The sequence below is a fragment of the Oncorhynchus kisutch genome, linkage group LG18, assembly GCF_002021735.2.
Source record: "Oncorhynchus kisutch isolate 150728-3 linkage group LG18, Okis_V2, whole genome shotgun sequence".
In the NCBI taxonomy this organism is placed as follows: Eukaryota; Metazoa; Chordata; class Actinopteri; order Salmoniformes; family Salmonidae; genus Oncorhynchus; species Oncorhynchus kisutch.
Window position 1 is genome coordinate 37,010,239 of NC_034191.2, and position 22,700 is coordinate 37,032,938.

A 22,700-nucleotide genomic window follows, 5' to 3' on the forward strand; every position below is an offset into this window, starting at 1 on the left:
AGTAGATGCGCTTGTTTTGAGATGTTGCCACGTGTGCACATTTAGTTCATATCCTTTGCTAGTTAGTGAGTTATTAGCCCAGATATAGATCATTTGCAGTCAGCAATAGGGGAGTGATTGCATCCTATCAGGAGCACAAAACATGTACAATTCTAGACATCTTTGAAAAGTGTGTCAGGTAAAGAGCTTTTGTTGTCTTAAAGAGGCAGTGTTGTATTTTGAGACAGGCTTGAATCATTTTGATTTGATTTGATTTATTAGGATCCCCATTAGCCGACGCCAATAAGCTTGAAAATGAAAGGCCTTTCTATTCTCATAGTTTCTAGAGATTGTAAATGAAAGGCCTTTCTATTCTCATAGTTTCTAGAGATTGTAAATGAAAGGCCTTTCTATTCTCATAGTTTCTAGAGATTGTAAATGAAAGATAAGCACCTTTGCTAACAGTATTATTGTATTATTGATCGATTGACTATGACTTTTTAGATCACCCAGCAGTGCTATTTGCAGAGTTAGCTCCATGTACATGTGGCAATTTTTCAGCCATTCCTGAACCTGTGACCAGAAACAAGCTGCATATGGAGAGTACCAAAACAAGTGATCTAATGATTCTGTCTCTTCCCGGCAAAATCTGCAGAGCTGGGATGGTTGTATATAGAACATATAGAACTATTGGTTGCAAAATGTAAAAAAATAACTCTAAGTTTTGAATCCGGCTTCGTTTTGTATATCAGTTCATAAACCATGTGTCATGGAATCGGTACGTCGGAAATCTACTCCAAACTAATTTGCAATCTATTTGGCGCAGCTGTATATTAGGTCCTTAAATGAAACTGGTATACTTTTTTATTTATCACAATTTTCTTAAGCCAATTTTGGTCTTTAATGCAGGACCAACAGACATGTTCCTTACCTTCTCCCCTTTCCCCTTGGCTCCTACATATTTGTGGTAATGCTGCAGTCAGTTGGTTATAATTTTGGATAGAGCAGACATTTCCATATATTTTTGTTAACTGCATGTGTGACATAACTCCACCATTCCTATTTATGATTTTATAAAAAATAAAAAAGATAAATGGTTTTTATCGGTTAGTATATTTGAGTTTAATCATAATATTTGTTGTAATATTTGTTCTGTCTTTTCTGGTGGATTAAACTGGAATTGCAACCAGCTTTTTATTGTTTGTTTTAAAAATAGAGATATTTTGGAGATGATTTCATTTGCAAATAACTGAAAGTGAGAGATTGTAATCTGAATAAAGGGAAAAGGCCATTCTTGAACACGGAGTGAGCCATTCTTACTAATCTGCTGGTGAACCAGTTCAGATTTAACTTGAGTTTTTGTATGATTGAAGGCTTTTGTGAGAGGTTCAGTGCTTTAATGTTTAATCATTTTTGCCCTCCGAGTTCATATTCATTATATAAATATCACTCAGTATTTACGTTTGGTGTCTGAGAGGTCCCGAAAATTGGGTCATCCTGAGGCTGCACTGTGTGCGTGTGTGCGTGTGTGTGTGTGTGTGTGTGAAGGTGTGTGTGAAGGTGCATTTGTGTGCGTGTCTTTTAATAAAACGGCTTTGTCCACATCAAACACACATAGAAAGGCAGATGAGCCGAGGAAATAGAACGAAGGTAACATCATAAATATGCTTCCTGATTTTATACATTAGAAGTTTTTTTCCTCACTACTCACCATTCCTCACCACTGTCTTTTTGACATGGCCGGGGAATGTTCCCGCAACGCTCCCTGATCTCCGGTAGAATGGAATCATTAGCTGTCTGTCACAGTGCGGCAGCGGCTTACCCCTGACCACGGCTAGTTGGTCTACTTCCCGTTAGCTTTGATAAACGTTTTCCCTGCTCCCTGCCCCTTTGTCAGGCTTTTCTAACTGTGGAAGACCATAATACTTGTGTTAAGAGGGAACTATATTTCTCTCTCTGAAGGCTGTGTGAATGTGAAACTCTGTTGTTCATCTATAGTTACTACCATTACTGAACAAACTAGTCCAATGTTCTGCAAACCTAGTGAGCATGTGGAGTGGTTTTGTCTCAAATGGCTTCCACAGGCTAGAACAGAAATATGTTTTTTTCCATAGTCAAATTGAATGTATGGGCCCTCTCAAATTAATTTAGGATGGTTGATCTCTAAATTCACTATCTGTGTGTTTGTGTGTGTGTACTATGATGTTCCACTATTGAGTGGCCTCGATGCTGTGTGTGTATGTGTGGTGACCCAACTCTAATGTTTTTCCTGATGTTTTACTATGCTATAGTCCATCCTAGTTTTATTTGGCTGTGTTTCACCACTATCAGTCTCTCTTTGTTTCTGTTCCCTATCCTCCCACTCCTCCTCTCTCTCTCTCTCTCTCTCTCTCTTGCTCTCTCACAATTATGTTTCTCTCTTTCTCCATATGTTTCCCATGGTTTACCTCCACCCACTAATACACAAACACACACACACACACACACACACACACACACAAACACACACACACACACACACACACACACACACACACACACACCACACACACACACACACACACACACACACACACACACACACACACACACACACACACACACACACACACACACACACACAGACACACAGAGACACACACATGGCCTTGTTTTTATATCTTTTCACTTTATTTTCTCTGACACACACACGCACGCATGCACACATACAGATACACACACACACACACACACACTCCCTACTGCCTGCTCTACTTCTCTGATTCCTGTTGTTAATATCTCAGGGGCTTATGTGCACCGTGACTGAGAGAGAAAAGAAAGCCCATGTAGCTGTAATCTAGTGCTCCGATTCCAGGCTTGTATATCTGTGGCTAGAGCAAGGTGAAGGGAGGAGGAGGAGATGGAGAGATGCAGAGGAGGAATATAGGTCACTGACAGAGATAGAGGGAGGAAGAAGGTTGATTAAATCACAAAAGAGAGAAAACCTTAGAAAAGGGTATAAAAACAGAGGTATTCAACATGCCATGGTTTGTATGACAGATGCACAGAGAGAAAGGGAGACATTCAGAGAGAGGGAGAGAGAGCGAGAGAGAAACAGGGTGTTTATGCACACCGTCACACACTAATAACCACCCCCTACGCCAGCCCGGTTGCATGTGGAGACTGTCATACGGGGTGGTATGTTGCCCTACTAGCTGTGTGTCTGGACAGCTCACGGTAATGCTGGGAAGGGACACACAGTGGGAGAGGACTGTCAGTTTCACCGCTGCAGCTTGACTCTCTCTCTCTCTCTCTCTCTCTCCCTCCCTCCCTCCCTCCCTCCCTCCCATGGAGCAGGATCAACTCTCAGGGAGACACTCTTAAAGGGACAGATCCACTGCTGCATCTCCCTCCTGCAGCCTCAGACACAGACACAGGAGAAAGGAGGAGGACAGAGAGAGGGAGAGATAGAGGAGATGGAGAGAGCGAGAGAGAGAGATGGGTATCTGAGGGGGAGAGAGGATAGTCCCTGCGTCCCTGCAGCTGGTAAACGGACATTTATAGCTGCTGTTTTGTGTTGATAAGGATGACAATGAATAACAGTAATACTATGTATTGGCTTTGAATGTATATCAGAAGCCTACAGTGCCTCACACTGTACAAGACAATAAACATTAAGATGCGGTGAGGATTGGATGCTGACAAATTCAGCAACACTGTGGTTATGTCTGCCAGTCAAACAGTGGGAGTGGGTTTTAGGGAGGAGGAGTCTGTGATTGAGGACGGGTATAGGTGAGGGAAAGTACTGTATGTGTGTGTGTGTGTGTGTGTTAGGTGTGTGTGTGTCTCCATTAACTCTTGTGTGCCGAGTTGGGCTCTGTGTTATTGGCCAGCTGTGTGGTGGCTCCTCCTGGTTATTTTGATTGGATGCAATGATAGTATGTCCTCAGGCTCCAGCTGTACGCTGTTCTAATGGTGCTGCTTTGGCTGAAGGGCGCACTCATCACACACACACACACACACACACACACACACACACACACACACACACACACACACACACACACACACACACACACACACACACACACACACACACACGCACACACATACACACACACACACACACACTCCTCCCTCCAATGTAATAACTCTTATATTGTTGCTGTTTCATTCAAAAGGTCTCCGTTGCCAAATATGGAGCGCTGTGCGGAATGTTTACCTTGGTCTCTTAAACAGTGGTTGGCAATATTTTAGTAGTGTTTAAAAAACATGTTTCCTGCCTGATTAGTGTTGTGAATGCGAATCTCAGAGAGAGAGAGAGAGAGAGAGAGAGAGAGAGAGAGAAAGGCCGAGAGAGTGTGAGGGAGAGAGAGGCATAGAGACAGGGGGAGAGATAGACAGAGAGAGAAAGGAAAAGAGAGAGACATGAAGTGAGAACCGGGACGAGGGAGTGGGCAAAACGGGAGGATGACTTCAGTCTACGGTAAACAAAAGAAAGACAAAAAGCCATAGGTCATTCCCGACCAAACACGCTTTCCCGTTACAATGTACTCCAGATGTGTCCAGATGTGGGGCGTCAAGTAGCCTCGTGGTTCGAGCGTTGGACTAGTAACCGCAAGGTTGCAAAATCAAATCCCTGAGCTGACAAGGTACAAATCTGTTGTTCTGCCCCTGAACAAGGCAGTTAACCCACTGTTCCTAGGCCGTCATTGAAAATAAGAATTTGTTCTTAACTGGCTTGCCTAGTTAAATAAATTAAAAAAAAATATTTAAATGAAAACATTGGGTGAGGTGCAACTATTTGTTCTTTGTTGAAACTTGGCATGGGCCTATACTGTGTGTGTGTGTGTTTTACTATCCTTCGCCGATCCCCACAATGAAAAAGGATCTTTTAGGCTCAGGGGCAAGGGTTAGAAGTTAGGGTTAGGTTAGGGGTTTGGGGTTAAGGTTAGAGTTAGGGTTAGGTTAGGGGTTTGGGGTTAAGGTTAGAGTTAGAGTTAGGGTTATGGGTTTGGGGTTAAGGTTAGAGTTAGAGTTAGGATTATGGGTTTGGGGTTAAGGTTAGAGTTAGGGTTAGGTTAGGGGTTTGGGGTTAAGGTTAGAGTTAGGGTTAGGGGTTTGGGGTTAAGGTTAGAGTTAGGGTTAGGTTAGGGGTTTGGGGTTAAGGTTAGAGTTAGAGTTAGAGTTAGGTTAGGGGTTTGGGATTAAGGTTAGAGTTAGGGTTAGGTTAGGGGTTTGGGGTTAAGGTTAGAGTTAGAGTTAGGGTTATGGGTTTGGGGTTAAGGTTAGAGTTAGGGTTAGGTTAGGGGTTTGGGGTTAAGGTTAGAGTTAGGGTTATGGGTTTGGGGTTAAGGTTAGAGTTAGGGTTAGGTTAGGGGTTTGGGGTTAAGGTTAGAGTTAGGGTTATGGGTTAGGGGTTTGGGGTTAAGGTTAGAGTTAGGGTTATGGGTTAGGGGTTTGGGGTTAAGGTTAGAGTTAGGGTTATGGGTTTGGGGTTAAGGTTAGGGTTAGGTTAGGGGTTTGGGGTTAAGGTTAGAGTTAGAGTTAGGTTAGGGGTTTGGGGTTAAGGTTAGAGTTAGGGTTAGGTTAGGGGTTTGGGGTTACGGTTAGACGTAGGGTTAGGTTTGGGGTTAAGGTTAGAGTTAAAGTTAGGGTTATGGGTTAGGGGTTTGGGGTTAAGGTTAGAGTTAGAGTTAGGGTTATGGGTTTGGGGTTAAGGTTAGAGTTAGAGTTAGGGTTATGGGTTATGGGTTTGGGGTTTGGGGTTAAGGTTAAGGTTAGAGTTAGGGTTAGGTTAAGGGTTTGGGGTTAAGGTTAGAGTTAGAGTTAGGGTTAGGGGTTTAGGGTTAAGGTTAGAGTTAGGGTTAGGTTAGGGGTTTGGGGTTAAGGTTAGAGTTAGAGTTAGGTTAGGGGTTTGGGGTTAAGGTTAGAGTTAGGGTTAGGTTAGGGGTTTGGGGTTAAGGTTAGAGTTAGAGTTAGGGTTATGGGTTTGGGGTTAAGGTTAGAGTTAGGGTTAGGTTAGGGGTTTGGGGTTAAGGTTAGAGTTAGGGTTAGGTTTGGGGTTAAGGTTAGAGTTAGGGTTATGGGTTAGGGGTTTGGGGTTAAGGTTAGAGTTAGAGTTAGGGTTATGGGTTTGGGGTTAAGGTTAGGGTTAGGTTAGGGGTTTGGGGTTAAGGTTAGAGTTAGAGTTAGAGTTAGGTTAGGGATTTGGGGTTAAGGTTAGAGTTAGGGTTAGGTTAGGGGTTTGGGGTTACGGTTAGAGTTAGGGTTAGGTTAGGGGTTTGGGGTTAAGGTTAGAGTTAGAGTTAGGGTTATGGGTTAGGGGTTTGGGGTTAAGGTTAGAGTTAGAGTTAGGGTTATGGGTTTGGGGTTAAGGTTAGAGTTAGAGTTAGGGTTAGGTTAAGGGTTTGGGGTTAAGGTTAGAGTTAGAGTTAGGTTAGGGGTTTGGGGTTAAGGTTAGAGTTAGAGTTAGGGTTATGGGTTAGGGGTTTGGGATTAAGGTTAGAGTTAGAGTTAGGGTTATGGATTAGGGGTTTGGGGTTAAGGTTAGAGTTAGAGTTAGGGTTAGGTTAGGGGTTTGGGGTTAAGGTTAGAGTTAGAGTTAGGTTAGGGGTTAAGGTTAGAGTTAGAGTTAGGGTTATGGGTTTGGGGTTAAGGTTAGAGTTAGAGTTAGGTTAGGGGTTTGGGGTTAAGGTTAGAGTTAGAGTTAGAGTTATGGGTTTGGGGTTAAGGTTAGAGTTAGAGTTAGGTTAGGGGTTTGGGGTTAAGGTTAGAGTTAGAGTTATGGGTTTGGGGTTAAGGTTAGAGTTAGAGTTAGGTTAGGGGTTTGGGGTTAAGGTTAGAGTTAGAGTTAGAGTTAGGGTTATGGGTTTGGGGTTAAGGTTAGAGTTAGAGTTAGGTTAGGGGTTTGGGGTTAAGGTTAGAGTTAGAGTTAGGGTTATGGGTTTGGGGTTAAGGTTAGAGTTAGAGTTAGAGTTAGAGTTAGGGTTATGGGTTTGGGGTTAAGGTTAGAGTTAGAGTTAGGGTTATGGGTTTGGGGTTAAGGTTAAGGTTAGAGTTAGGTTAGGGGTTTGGGGTTAAGGTTAGAGTTAGAGTTAGGGTTATGGGTTTGGGGTTAAGGTTAGAGTTAGGTTAGGGGTTTGGGGTTAAGGTTAGAGTTAGGGTTAGGTTAGGGGTTTGGGGTTAAGGTTAGAGTTAGGGGTTTGGGGTTAAGGTTAGAGTTAGGTTAGGGGTTTGGGGTTAAGGTTAGAGTTAGAGTTAGAGTTAGGTTAGGGGTTTGGGAAAATATGATTTTGAACGGTAATCAATTGTTTGGTCCCCACAAGGATAGTTAAACAAACGTGTGTGTGTGTGTCTGTGTCTGTGTGTCGGTCTGTCTGTACTCAGCCTTGGAGATGCATGTTTTGTAAAGCTACAGGGGTCTAGGCCTATAAGAAGTTAGACGTGAGAGGTTGGGTGGTAAAGGGGGCTGGGGGATGTTGTCAAGGTTTCCTTCACTGCCCTCTGGCTGCAGTTTGGTCTGGCAGTGCCAGTGTGCCATCCTCTGAATGCTGGCTCTGTGCTGACTGGGGTGAGTGGCAGGGTGCTGGGTACAGGGGGTTGACACCCTGGCAGAGAGAGGCACGCAGCAACACTGTGACCTCAATCAGATGAGATTGAGATTTCAAAGTCCCCTCCCTCCCCCCTCCCCCATCCCTCTTACCCCCGTCTTCTCCTCTCCCTTTCCGACACTTTACCTCCCGCTCTCTCATTCTCCTTCTTTCTCTGTTACCCTCTCTTACACTCCTCTCTCGCTCTCACTCCCTCCGTCTATACTTCTCGTTCTCCTCCCCTCTGTCCCTCTGCAGCCTCCTTGGCAGGAGCTCAGCCGTTAGATCACATGACCTCATAGCAAGTCCATTAGATCAGCCCTGAAACTGGAGCAGAACACCCAGAGCCCTGGCCCCTGCCTGGGCCGGTCCCCCCATGTCTCCAAGCCCACTCCCCTGCTCCTTCCCTGGGGAGACATCTGACGCCAGCTGCCCCTCGCTCCCCCTTCCTGCACCTGCCCCAGTGGGGGCCGCCGGCCAGGTGCCGCGCTGCCAGCATGCTGCCCAGAAACACCCCTCCCGCCTGGCCTCTGAGGGACCTGCCGCTCTTGGCAGAGGCCACATGCCAGCAATGCCAGCGACACCAGGCCCATTTAAACGCACCACGTAAACAGATCCCAATGTGCCTGTACACACACCCAACCTTACACACACTTTCACTTCCGCCGTGCCATGCCTCACACCTGCTACCCATCCCGTAAGGTGACAGAGCTTACGGGAAGTGGTGAGTGTGTGAATGTGTGTGTCATAGGCTTATCTAATAACAGTGTGTTTGAGTCAGTATATAAAGCTTAGCCCGTGTGTTTACGGGAGGAGAACAGTTCTACAGGGCTGACAGATTGCTTTGGAAGAGCTTTATCGAGATCAGCTGATTATACTTTCTGATCATACCGTTGGAAAGACTTCAACACACCCACTAGACAAATACTTAGTGAAAGCCAGGAGAAAAATAATGCCGAAGCTTGGGGCAAGACCGCCGAGATGCCCAAGATGGTAAGATCATTTGAGAGAATGTCTGTTCTGCTTTAAACTGGGCCGTGCGATATTCTGAGATGTTTCTCTTTCTCTGGTTCAGTTTTCAAACTTCGTACAGCGAGAAACTGACTCCCACAACAACAACAAAAAGACTCATTAGCATTTTTAAACAGGTCTTGTTTTGATGGTGTCATCATGTTTCATTATGAAGACATTGAAATTACCAATGCAAATGAGGTATTCAGGCTGAATGGCCTAATTAAGTGTGTGTGTGTGTGTGTGTGTGTGTGTGTGTTTACATCCGGCAAAAATTCCGATGTTCAAAGCCCACAGGATGAAAGGACTGTCTGGCTTCGTGGTCTAGCTCTACCTGTAACCCTAAACACTGATGGAAATGTGATTAAACAAATCTAACAGATATAGCTCTGTAGAGATATTTAATGATGATAATATGGATTAAATTGCTAGGTTGTGAATAGTGCCTAAGGGTGGGTGGGGAGAGATCAATAGTGAATAGTGCCTAAGGGTGGATGGGGAGAGATAAAATCTACCTCCTCCCTGGTGAAACTGCCACGTGATTCTCTTCCACCCCTTTGTCTGAGGTGATTTGCCTTCTCCCCAATTAAGCATTATACGACAGCCCAACTGCATTGTGGTATATAAGCACGCTCTTAGTAATTCCACTCTGGTTCCCCAAAATCAGCTGTAGTCTATGCGTAGGATAGATGGATCCTTATATGCAACTTTAACGAACAGAATAGTGAAGGAATACTATAAGAGTGCTGCTCTAGGGCAGTAGAGAGGGGAACAGTAAGAGAGAAGAGGCAGATGAAAAGGGACACAGGGAAGGAGGGATGGGGAAGTGAGGGATGAGGGCAGCGATAGAGAGGGTGAGTGAGATTGAAAGAGGGAGGGGGGGGGGGGGGGGGGGGTGGATAGATAGGAGGGAACATTTCTAATGGAAAAGACCCATGATGGCATGCTTCAGATCCCCAGCAGGAATTTGCTAGCAGCAGTCATTACCCCACTATCAACGCCTCTCTCCCCCTCACCAATCTGTCTCTCCTAGCTCTTCAGTTGCTTCCTTCAAAACAAAACTATAGTTTACCCAATTGTATGGCCCAGTAGGTTTCAATTAAGAAACATACTGTAGTTTTAACGAACCGCTAGCTTGCGCTAGGCACATATTATCGACCTGATGTTATGCGGTCTAGCTAGTGGTCTGTAGTAAAGCTAGCTGCTAGACAATAACACAAACGCCAGTGGTGACACTTTGTGGGGATCATTTTGAACTGCATGTAATTACACTGGGATGATACATAACATGAAGCAAACAAGTTGCAACTTTATTTCAAGCAACATGTATTTTGAAATGAAATCACAATGAGCCTCAATGTGTTCCTTTCTGCACTAGCTCATGACAGTGGTATTTGCTAGTAATGTCTCTGTCCCGTGCATGTCATCCTGTTTGTCTGTTTTATTTGGTTGTCACATGGTTTTGGTAGGAAAATGGACGCTGCTTTGTGGGTATGAAGTGCTGTTGTGGACAGGGTTTGCATCCTAGGTCAGCCATGAAGGGTTTGTTACACCCACACCAAGGATCAAGGACATCGGTTTCAGATCTGTGCAATATCATCAGACAAAATGAGTGACAACCAAATAAACAGGGAATGTTCAATGACCAAAAAACACACTATACTTCACTCAAAGAATCAACACTTTATTTCATATCATACAAAGAAGAAAGTGAAATGAATAATGTCTAATACAAATAATCAGCAGAATGTCAGGGATGAGCTGGAACCGAAACCTGCACACCCAGTAGCTAGATCTCTAGCAGCAAGGTTGGCCATGCATGTTCTAGGTCTATGCATTGTTATTTTTAACAGTATTTTTGTAGTCTTACAACCAATTCTAACAGTAAACCAATAGTATACAGTACCAGTCAAAAGTTTGGACACACTTACTCATTCCAGGGTTTTTCTTTATTTTTACTATTTTCTACTGTAGAATTTCTATTGTAGAATAATAGTGAAGACATCAAAACTATGAAGTAAACATATGGAATCATGTAGTAACCAGAAAAGGTGTTAAACAAATCTAAATATATTTGGGATTCTTCAATGCAGCCACCCTTTGCCTTGATGATAGCTTTGAACACTCTTTGGAAGAGCTTTATCGAGATCAGCTGATTATACTTTCTGATCATACCGTTGGAAAGACTTCAACACACCCACTAGACAAATACTTAGTGAAAGCCAGGAGAAAAAGAATGCCGAAGCTTGGGGCAAGACCGCCGAGATGCCCAAGATGGTAAGATCATTTGAGAGAATGTCTGTTCCGCTTTAAACTGGGCCGTGCGATATTCTGAGATGTTTCTCTTTCTCTGGTTCAGTTTTCAAACTTCGTACAGCGAGAAACTGACTCCCACAACAACAACAAAAAGACTCATTAGCATTTTTAAACAGGTCTTGTTTTGATGGTGTCATCATGTTTCATTATGAAGACATTGAAATTACCAATGCAAATGAGGTATTCAGGCTGAATGGCCTAATTAAGTGTGTGTGTGTGTGTGTGTGTTTACATCCGGCAAAAATTCCGATGTTCAAAGCCCACAGGATGAAAGGACTGTCTGGCTTCGTGGTCTAGCTCTACCTGTAACCCTAAACACTGATGGAAATGTGATTAAACAAATCTAACAGATATAGCTCTGTAGAGATATTTAATGATGATAATATGGATTAAATTGCTAGGTTGTAAAGGACAGTAGCGTTTTCACACACCTATCATTCGTTTATCTCAGTTACAGCGTTGTCTGCAGTGGCCCATAGGGACAAACGCTTTCTTTCTTTAAAAAAGGGTTTTTCCCTCTGGGCTACCATAGTTGTCTCTCTCGCTTTCAGAGTAGAGGTGTCATTTCTTGTCGCTGTCGTTTCACCCCCATGGCTGTCACGAGCACACAACTTAACACGTACTGACCTCGCCCCCCTGTGTGTCTCTGTCTCCATAGCAACAGGGAGCCCCAGACCCCGGAGATGAATAAGCTGCGTCAGAGCCTGCGCAGGAAGAAGCCCACCTACGTGCCAGAGGCCAGCAGACCCCACCAGTGGCAGGCCGATGAGGAGGCAGTACGCAAGGGCAAATGCAACTTCCCCGTCAGGGTAAGACTGAGACCCCTGTCCTGGGACCTGGTCATAAACTGACTCTTAACTAAACCTCAACCTAACTATTATTACTCTTAATCTTTTGGTTCAAAATGTTGAGTTATAAGATTCAATTGGTATACTATCTGGGACAGCAGGGAAGGAAGTTGTATTTCGTATTACAAAATCACACCTAACTCTAGCCTTAGATCGAACTTAGTTCTGACTTTTACTTTTACTCTTATCCTAAGTCCCGTGGCGGTGTGATCAGTGGAACAGAACAGAACCTGACAGTAATGATGATCCTAGTTCTAGTGATGAGACTTAGCTGTCTCTAAGTCTTTCTGGAGGCCCAGTGGATGGGGAGAGATCAATAGTGAATAGTGCCTAAAGGTGGGTGGGGAGAGATCAATAGTGAATAGTGCCTAAGGGTGGATGGGGAGAGATAAAATCTACCTCCTCCCTGGTGAAACTGCCACGTGATTCTCTTCCACCCCTTTGTCTGAGGTGATTTGCCTTCTCCCCAATTAAGCATTATACGACAGCCCAACTGCATTGTGGTATATAAGCACGCTCTTAGTAATTCCACTCTGGTTCCCCAAAATCAGCTGTAGTCTATGCGTAGGATAGATGGATCCTTATATGCAACTTTAACGAACAGAATAGTGAAGGAATACTATAAGAGTGCTGCTCTAGGGCAGTAGAGAGGGGAACAGTAAGAGAGAAGAGGCAGATGAAAAGGGACACAGGGAAGGAGGGATGGGGAAGGGGGGTGGATAGATAGGAGGGAACATTTCTAACATTTCTAATGGAAAAGACCCATGATGGCATGCTTCAGATCCCCAGCAGGAATTTGCTAGCAGCAGTCATTACCCCACTATCAACGCCTCTCTCCCCCTCACCAATCTGTCTCTCCTAGCTCTTCAGTTGCTTCCTTCAAAACAAAACTATAGTTTACCCAATTGTATGGCCCAGTAGGTTTCAATTAAGAAACATACTGTAGTTTTAACGAACCGCTAGCTTGCGCTAGGCACATATTATCGACCTGATGTCGACTCTAGCGAGTGGTCTGTAGTAAAGCTAGCTGCTAGCTGCTAGACAATAACACAAACGCCAGTGGTGACACTTTGTGGGGATCATTTTGAACTGCATGTAATTACACTGGGATGATACATAACATGAAGCAAACAAGTTGCAACTTTATTTCAAGCAACATGTATTTTGAAATGAAATCACAATGAGCCTCAATGTGTTCCTTTCTGCACTAGCTCATGACAGTGGTATTTGCTAGTAATGTCTCTGTCCCGTGCATGTCATCCTGTTTGTCTGTTTTATTTGGTTGTCACATGGTTTTGGTAGGATAATGGACGCTGCTTTGTGGGTATGAAGTGCTGTTGTGGACAGGGTTTGCATCCTAGGTCAGCCATGAAGGGTTTGTTACACCCACACCAAGGATCAAGGACATCGGTTTCAGATCTGTGCAATATCATCAGACAAAATGAGTGACAACCAAATAAAACAGACAAACAGGGAATGTTCAATGACCAAAAAACACACTATACTTCACTCAAAGAATCAACACTTTATTTCATATCATACAAAGAAGAAAGTGAAATGAATAATGTCTAATACAAATAATCAGCAGAATGTCAGGGATGAGCTGGAACCGAAACCTGCACACCCAGTAGCTAGATCTCTAGCAGCAAGGTTGGCCATGCATGTTCTAGGTCTATGCATTGTTATTTTTACTATTTTCTACTGTAGAATTTCTATTGTAGAATAATAGTGAAGACATCAAAACTATGAAGTAACACATATGGAATCATGTAGTAACCAGAAAAGGTGTTAAACAAATCTAAATATATTTGGGATTCTTCAATGCAGCCACCCTTTGCCTTGATGATAGCTTTGAACACTCTTGGCAATATCTCAACCAGCTTCATAGGGTAGTCACCTGGAATGAATTTCAATTAACACATATGCCTTGTTAAAAGTTCATTTGTGGAATTTCTTTCCTTCTTATTGCATTTGAGCCAATCAGTTGTGTTGTGACAAGGTAGGGGTGGTATACAGAAGATAGCCCTATTTGGTAAAAGGCCATATTATGGCAAGAAAATCTCAAATAAGCAAAGATAAATGACAGTCAATCATTACTTTAAGGCATGAAGGTCAGTCAATACAGAACATTTCAAGAACTTTTAAAGTTTCTTCAAGTGCAGTCGCAAAAACCATTGTGTAATTCCACTTTAATTGCGCATCTAGCAAGAGAGGAATGTGTTGGCACAGGGTTTCTAAACACGGAGGCGCAACATCGCAAGACTTGCGGGAACACTTGTGAAATAGACCAAACAGACCAGGCCAGGGTTTGGGGTTTGGGACATAAATGAGAGAAGTGAAAAACTCTTCCTTAGTTGTTAATTGTCTTGAAATCTAAAGGCACGTCCTAGATTTGACCCAATGTCTTAAGTAGTTGAACATGTTATAACACCAACCTCGTGAGAGACGAACTGACACGTTTTCATTTTGGTCAGAAAACGACTTTACATCGAAATAGTGCCTTTAATTTGATGGCCTGCGCATGTGCAGTTCGGCGTGCGATGACCGTCAGAACCGATTACGTGTTTCTATGCATGAGCTTAGCTACCCAATGTCGCCATGACATCGCCTACAAGTGTGTTCGGGGAGTCTTATCGGAGAAGCAGATTTAGCTTATCTTCATATTGTACTGTCTTTGGTGTCGGTCTAGCAATGTTTATGTTGTTAGGCCTACTGCTGCAGCACATGTCATGGCCGGAGTTTTAAAAAACAATGACCACCCAATTGATACAACGAATCATGATATAGTTCTGTGAGGCAAACTTACTTTGCAGTTAGCATTTAATTCAGGTTATTGGGGAAAGTCTTTCTGTCTACCCACAAAACAGTTATCATTAGCATCGCTATCTGGCTTCATGGAGTGATAAACAAACGCTCACACAAAACAGACAGTCTGGCAATATTGCTGGATGTTAATTGGCAGATAATATTTTATGTTTGGCTTTTTAAGCCAATAATGGCAAACCTGGGGTGGGATAATGTAAATGTGGGTTTGATTGGATAATAGCTGGGAGTTTTATGTTTATGACTGTTTGTAATGGAACAAATGTAAAAAATGCATGTACTTTCATAATTGCTTGGCGAGCTACTCATAGCTGGGCTGTGAGCTACTGGTAGCTACTGGTAGCACGTGATCTACCACCGAACTAGACTAAGTTAGCTAGCATAGCTTGCGTAGAGCCGCAACCGAACAGCTGTTGTTTACAAACGCACCGCAAGTTCTTTGGGGTCCTCGTCAAAAAGCTGTTAAAAAGGTCTATAAAAATCTTACGTTTATTGGTCGCTTACACATATTTCCAGGTGTTATAGCAGGTGCAGCGAAATGCTTATAGAGCTAGTAACAAGGCGAGCGTGTCTTTCGGTGACGTCTTGCTACCAGAGCATAGTAGCAGTTGTTTGGAGCACCTAGCAGTTGTGTTTGGAGGCAGGCCAAAGGCTACACAAGGTCTTTCTCTCTCTCAATTAAATTCAATTCAAGGGGCTTTATTGGCATGGGAAACATATGTTAACATTGCCAAAGCAAGTGAAGTAGATAATATACAAAAGTGAAATAAACAATACAAATGAACAGTAAACATTATAGTCACAGAATATCCAAAAGAATAAAGACATTACAAATGTCATATTATGTATATATACAGTGTTGTAACAGTGTGCAAATGGTTAAAGTACAAAAGGGAAAATAAATAAACATAAATATGGGTTGTATTTGCAATGGTGTTTGTTCTTCACTGGTTGCCATTTTCTTGTGGCAACAGGTCACAAATCTTTCTGCTGTGATGGCACACTGTGGTATTTCACCCAGTAGATATGGGACTTTATCAAAATCGGTTTTGTTTTCGAATTCTTTGTGGATCTTTGTAATCTGAGGGAATTATGTGTCTCTAATATGGTTATACATTTGGCAGGAGGTTAGGAAGGGCAGCTCAGTTTCCAATTCATTTTGTGGGCAGTGTGCACATAGCCTGTCTTCTCTTGAGAGCCAGGTCTGCCAACGGTGGCCTTTCTCAATAGCAAGGCTATGCTCACTGAGTCTGTACATAGTCAAAGCTTTCCTTAAATTTGGGTCAGTCACATTGGTCAGGTATTCTGCCACTGTGTACTCTCTATTTAGGGCCAAATAGCATTCTAGTTTGCTCTGTTTTTTTTGTTAATTCTCTCCAATGTGCCAAGTAATTATCTTTTTGTTTTCTCATGATTTGGTTGGGTCTAATTGTGTTGCTGTCTTGGGGCTCTGTGGGGTCTGTTTGTGTTTGTGAACAGAGCCCCAGGACCAGATTGCTTAGGGGTCTCTTCCCCAGGTTCATCTCTCTGTAGGTGATGGCTTTGTTGTGGAAGGTTTGGGAATCGCTTCCTTTTAGGTGGTTGTAGAATTTAACGTCTCTTTTCTGGATTTGGATAATTAGCGGGTATCGGCCTCTCTCTCGCTCTCTCTCTCTCTTTCTCTGTCTCTTTCTTTTTCTCCCTCTCTTTCTTTCTCTCTTGATCTCCCTCTCTCCAATGTTCCCTCTAAACTGCACGTGGGCACAGAGTTCCCCAGGTTGCACAGAAGATATATAAGCGTGCATGGAGTAGCACGAGATTTAACTTCAATCAGCATGTCCCTTTCCTGTGGGAATTGTGATGGAATCAACACACTATTAGCCACTTTCAATGCCACATACAGAAACAAAATTAACTATGCAAGACTGTATGCAAAACTAACTATACAAAAGATTTTGTTGTAGGCAGATTGCATTGGAGTAGGATTCTATTGCATTGACAAGCACACTCTACACAGACTGGTGCAGCATAACCAATCAGAGCTGCAGTATGCCTATATACAAATAGACCATTGTCATATATGGATCTGTGCCAGTCACCTTGAACTGGACTGTGTTTACAGCATGAGCAGCCATGAGTAGATACACTTGTTTTGAGATGAAAGCGAGAGCTGCATGTAGCCACGTGTGCACATTTTGTTAATGTCCTTTCTTAGTTAGTGAGTTAATAGCCCAGATATAGATCATTTGTAGTCAGCAATGCTTCCTACAAGAGCACGAAAGGTGTGCATTTCCAGACATCTTTGAAAAGCAAGTCAGGTAAAGAGCTTTTTTTGTCTTAAAGGGGCAGTATTGTATTTTGAGACAGGCTTGAATAAACTAAGTAGCCAATAGGCAGAGGGTAGCATCATTTGTCTAATTCTCTGTAATAATGGTATGGGAATGATGATGCATTTTATATTTTGCATTAAACATTTAGTTTCAGTTTCAACAACAGTTTCAGTTACCTATTTGTCTGAAGGACATTTTCTCCATTGTTTTGATGTTTGGCCACTTTCTTAGGCCTACGTTAGGATCAAATAGCCACAATAGCCACTTGATCAATGTTAAAACTAATTTAAAGGGAGTACAGCCTCGGTGTTCACAGTAATCGTGCACCGAGAGTTGCACAGAATTTTCACAACTGTTAAAGTTTGCGCTCAGAAGACCTGAAATTTGCTCAGTGATGAAATATTTTTTATGGAACATTGCCTCTTTTCTTACCCCCCCCCCCCCCCCCCCCCCTCTCTCTCTCTCTCTCTCTCTCTCCTCTCTCTCTCTCTCTCCCCCCCCCCCCCCCCCCCCCTCTCTCTCTCTCTCTCTCTCCTCTCTCTCTCTCTCCCCCCCCCCCCCCCCCTCTCTCTCTCTCTCTCTCTCTCCCTCCCCCCCCCCTCTCTCTCTCTCCCCCCCCCCCCCCCCCCCCCCCCTCTCCCCCCCCCCCCCCCCCCCTCTCTCTCTCCTCCCCCTCTCCCCCCCCCCCTCTCTCTCTCTCTCTCTGTCTCTCTCTCTCTCTCTCTCCTTTTCTCTGTCACACACTCACTAAGCCACACATAACTCTAAATGGGGTAAATAAAGTGACTCATGCTTTCAAAAGGCCTCTGCGGAAAAATAGTATACAATCTATTTGAGGCACCTTTTCGGTATGTTTTCCACTCTGCTGGCTTGGCTCAGAGGAATGGGTTTATATTTGACAAAAAAACATTCTGGCAACCTAATTGTCTCTCCAAGGGCCTCCGACGCACCACAGGGAACACTGGGGGACTGGAAATCTAATCCTGTAAAAGGACTCTATCCTCCCTCATTCATCCTCATTATTAGCAGCTGACACAGTCTGGTGGCTCACTTTGAAATGGATTGGCTTACACTGTTTTGTGATCATGTGAATGCAGAGGAGATTAACTACATTGCATAGGGTACTTGGGCATATTTGTGTGTTCATGCGGTTTGTAAAAATCTTCATAACAGCCTTTGCATCTCTGAGTTCTAATGTATCTCTCATTCTCTCTCTTTCTGTCTCCATCTCTCTCTCTCTCTCTCTCTCTCTCTCTCTCTCTCTCTCTCTCTCTCTCTCTCTCTCTCTCTCCATCTCTATCTGTAGTACCTGGGTCTGGTGGAGGTGGAGGAATCCAGAGGGATGCATGTGTGCGAGGAGGCTGTGAAAAAGCTCAAAATTGTAAGTATCCCTCCACTCTAACCCCCTGCTGATACCTCTCTTTTATGTATGTTTATGTAAGCTGCCATGTTTTGTTGTATAGGCTGGTATTCTTATCCTGGTGGAGTTATCAACTCATTATAAGATATCCTGCACCTTACACAGTAGTCCAACACACACATGCATGCAAGCACTCACGCTCACACACACGCATGCACACGCACACACACACACACCGATACCACTGCAGTCTCTTGCTCCTTGTCTTGAGATTTTGTCTGCTTTTTTCATTTCCCCCTTCCAATTCCCCCTGTTCCCTTATTTACCTCTTATCTCCAGATCCATATCTCCTCTCCTCTTCAGCCCTCTACCTCTATTTTGTCTTGAAGCTCAGCCCAATCCCACCCCAAGCATCTGCAGTAAATTCCTAATCTAAGCCCCTTGCTTCTTCTCCTGTGCTGAGCTGAGCCCTCCTTAGTCTCAGTAATGAGCTCAGCTACTCAGACCTGACCATCCCCGTACCACAGCTTTAGAACAGCCGCCCGCCACTCGGCCCTCTGGGAAGGCAGGCTCGCCCAGGCCGTGCGAACAGTGTGACACAGAACAGGCCCGGTCACACAAGCACAAGCTGCAAAGAGTGAAAAAGCCACCATAGCACGTGCTGCTGCCCGGGCCAGTGCTGCTGAGAAGCCTGGTATACTAGACAGGGTCTTGGGCATAGGGTGGCATGCAGTCAGAGTGGGGTCAAGCAGGAGGTGACACCCCCCTGTCAGCTCCCAGGCTCTCCTGCCCTCTGGGCTCTGTCTGTGGGGAAGGAGTCGGGACAGCAGGCCTAGACCCTGGAGAAGCCTAGAGACGGCTCCGGTGTTTCACTGTCTTGTTTGTTTTCCCAGCCTGACTCCTTTTTCCCCCATCGTCTTCCATGGGCTTTGTCCACTGCTCAGCAGGGTAGTTATGTATGTGTGTGTGTGTGTGTGTGTGTGTGTGTGTGTGTGTGTTCGCATTCTAGAGTGTGTGTGTTTCTTCGATCCTTTAGCCTTTTTCCCTTCATCAGGAAGTCTGCTGCACCCCCTGTTTCCTTGGTCACTTTCTTTTACCTGTCCGTACACGTATTCCCCCCCTCTCTCCCTCTCTTTCTCTCTCTCTCTCTCGCTCTCTTCATTCTGCAGTATAGTGATCGTCTGTAATGTCTGTCCTTTGGCTGGTAGTCAGGGAGGAACTCTTAGCTTCTCACAGAGGCTCTCCTCTTCCTCTCCCCCTACCTTCTCTCCATCGCGTTACCTTACCTTTTACATCTTCCTACTCCTCTCCTCTGGTTCATCTCTCTCACTGCCTCAACTCTCTTCCTTCCCCTCTCCTTTACTCTCCCCTCGCTCTTTCTCTTCAGGATTATGCAAAATACTGACGCTTTATCGGTTGGCCACGCTTTAAAAAAAAAAGTAATTTCCTGCAGCACTCAGTCTCCCTCGTCTCTCTCTCTCTCTCTCTCGCACACACACACACACACACACACACACACACACACACACACACACACACACACACACACACACACACACACACACACACACACACACACACACACACACACACACACACACACACACACACACACACACACACACACACACACACCCCTCGGTTGGAGTGCAGGGGCACTGCTCTCCCAGCTACCCTCTCATATTGATGGTATTTTTAACCTGGCCTTGTTCTGGTGCCCCCTGCTGAATAGATAGAGAGGCTTGTGAAGAGAGACAGCCAGCTGGCTTCCCTCGGTAGGATACCCGCCTCTATTTCTCTTTATCTACTGCTTCCTATAGAGAAACAGAACAACTGGGACATGCATTCCACTATTGCCACTTGAGGACAATGAAAACTCTTAGATCTACTATACAGCCACATGTTTTAGGCCTCTGGTGATCTGACTGCACCAGCCCTGCAGCATCAGTCACATAAGTTCACAACTGTGGATGCCAGGCCAGAGTGATAGAATGGCTCTGTGGTGTGACTGGAAGCCCCTTGGTGCTGCCATTGCCCCTAGTGTTACAGCAAGGCTAAATCCCAGCCCCAAGACCAGGGACCACTAATAATAGACCTAGTGTGAGGATTACACTGCCTTACACCTGACCCTTCTCTCTCTGTCTATCTCTCTCTCTCTTTCTCTCTGTCTCTCTCTCTCTTTTTGTCTCTCTCTCTGTCTCTCTATCTCGTTCTCTCTATCTCTCTGTGTCTGTCTGTCTGTCTGTCTGTCTGTCTGTCTGTCTGTCTGTCTGTCTGTCTGTCTGTCTGTCTGTCTGTCTGTCTGTCTGTCTGTCTGTCTCTCTCTCTCTCTCTCTCTCTCTCTCTTTCTCTCTGTCTATCTCTCTGTCTATCTCTGTCTGTCTGGTCTGTCTGTCTGTTTCTCTCTCTCTCTCTCTCTCTCTCTCTCTCTCTCTCTCTCTCTCTCTCTGTCTGCCTCTCTCACTCTCTCTCTCTTTCTGTTTATCTCTCACTCACTCTGTCTGTCTGTCTGTCTGTCTGTTTACAATATTAACATAATTAAAATAATAATAATCAAGATTGTCAATGGGACAATCAGTAACAACAATGGCATAGTGGACATGTGCAGGTTGGTTGGTCTGTCAGACACTGTCCCTCATCTTATGGCAGGCAGCAGCGTAGTGCACTGCCAACCCACAGCTCTCTGCGTCCTCCCCCAACTTGACAGGTAGCCTATTTTCATCAGAGGTCTTTGAAACCTTGAATAAGAGTTTCAAATTTGTGGAAATGACTCATTGTTTTATATTTTTCATGTTTTGTCAGGAAATGCAGCTCTGTCTCAGGTTCTGCTGTGGTGCAGTGGTTGCACAGCCTTTCCTCTACAGGGAGCCAGGTTTTCCTGTCTACTCTTCTCAATGGCAAGGCAGTGATCGCTGAGCCTGTACTTTGTCAAGGTTTTGATCAGTAACCATGGCCAAATAGTTAGCCACGGTGTACTGTTGATTTAGGGCCAGATAGCACTGTATTTTGCTTTGTGCTGTGTTTTCCACTAGGTCATGTAGTTTTGTTTAGACTGTGTTGTAATTTGATTTATTCTGATTCATTGAATGTTCTGGTCCTGAGGCTCCAGTGTGTTAGTAGAACAGGTCTGTGAACTCAGCTCCAGGAGCGGCTGGATGAGGGTCCTGAGGCTCCAGTGTGTTAGTAGAACAGGTCTGTGAACTCAGCCCCAGCACCAGCTGGTTGAGGGTCCTGAGGCTCCAGTGTGTTAGTAGAACAGGTCTGTGAACTCAGCCCCAGCACCGGCTGGTTGAGGGTCCTGAGGCTCCAGTGTGTTAGTAGAACAGGTCTGTGAACTCAGCCCCAGCACCGGCTGGTTGAGGGTCCTGAGGCTCCAGTGTGTTAGTAGAACAGGTCTGTGAACTCAGCCCCAGCACCGGCTGGTTGAGGGTCCTGAGGCTCCAGTGTGTTAGTAGAACAGGTCTGTGAACTCAGCCCCAGGACCGGCTGGTTGAGGGTCCTGAGGCTCCAGTGTGTTAGTAGAACAGGTCTGTGAACTCAGCCCCAGCACCGGCTGGTTGAGGGTCCTGAGGCTCCAGTGTGTTAGTAGAACAGGTCTGTGAACTCAGCCCCAGCACCGGCTGGTTGAGGGTCCTGAGGCTCCAGTGTGTTAGTAGAACAGGTCTGTGAACTCAGCCCCAGCACCGGCTGGTTGAGGGTCCTGAGGCTCCAGTGTGTTAGTAGAACAGGTCTGTGAACTCAGCCCCAGCACCGGCTGGTTGAGGGTCCTGAGGCTCCAGTGTGTTAGTAGAACAGGTCTGTGAACTCAGCCCCAGCACCGGCTGGTTGAGGGTCCTGAGGCTCCAGTGTGTTAGTAGAACAGGTCTGTGAACTCAGCCCCAGGACCGGCTGGTTGAGGGTCCTGAGGCTCCAGTGTGTTAGTAGAACAGGTCTGTGAACTCAGCCCCAGCACCGGCTGGTTGAGGGTCCTGAGGCTCCAGTGTGTTAGTAGAACAGGTCTGTGAACTCAGCCCCAGCACCGGCTGGTTGAGGGTCCTGAGGCTCCAGTGTGTTAGTAGAACAGGTCTGTGAACTCAGCCCCAGCACCGGCTGGTTGAGGGTCCTGAGGCTCCAGTGTGTTAGTAGAACAGGTCTGTGAACTCAGCCCCAGCACCGGCTGGTTGAGGGTCCTGAGGCTCCAGTGTGTTAGTAGAACAGGTCTGTGAACTCAGCCCCAGCACCGGCTGGATGAGGGTCCTGAGGCTCCAGTGTGTTAGTAGAACAGGTCTGTGAACTCAGCCCCAGGACCGGCTGGATGAGGGTCCTGAGGCTCCAGTGTGTTAGTAGAACAGGTCTGTGAACTCAGCCCCAGCACCGGCTGGTTGAGGGTCCTGAGGCTCCAGTGTGTTAGTAGAACAGGTCTGTGAACTCAGCCCCAGCACCGGCTGGTTGAGGGTCCTGAGGCTCCAGTGTGTTAGTAGAACAGGTCTGTGAACTCAGCCCC

At 45.1% G+C, this 22,700-nt stretch overlaps 1 protein-coding gene across 3 annotated transcripts in view; it reads left to right on the forward strand.

Moving 5' to 3' along the window:
* numbl (NUMB like endocytic adaptor protein) overlaps positions 1-22,700 on the forward strand; it is an 80,168-nt gene that overhangs the window by 43,887 nt on the left and 13,581 nt on the right. For 2 of the 3 annotated variants that reach the window (XM_031796071.1, XM_031796070.1), the window contains exons 2-3: positions 11,536-11,686; positions 18,164-18,238. In XM_031796071.1, coding sequence (XP_031651931.1) covers positions 11,561-11,686; positions 18,164-18,238 — 201 coding nt within the window. In that variant the 5' untranslated portion in view covers positions 11,536-11,560. Of the gene's footprint in view, positions 1-3,315; positions 3,505-11,535; positions 11,687-18,163; positions 18,239-22,700 lie in introns of all 3 variants that reach the window. The other variant, XM_031796073.1, reaches the window with a different exon arrangement.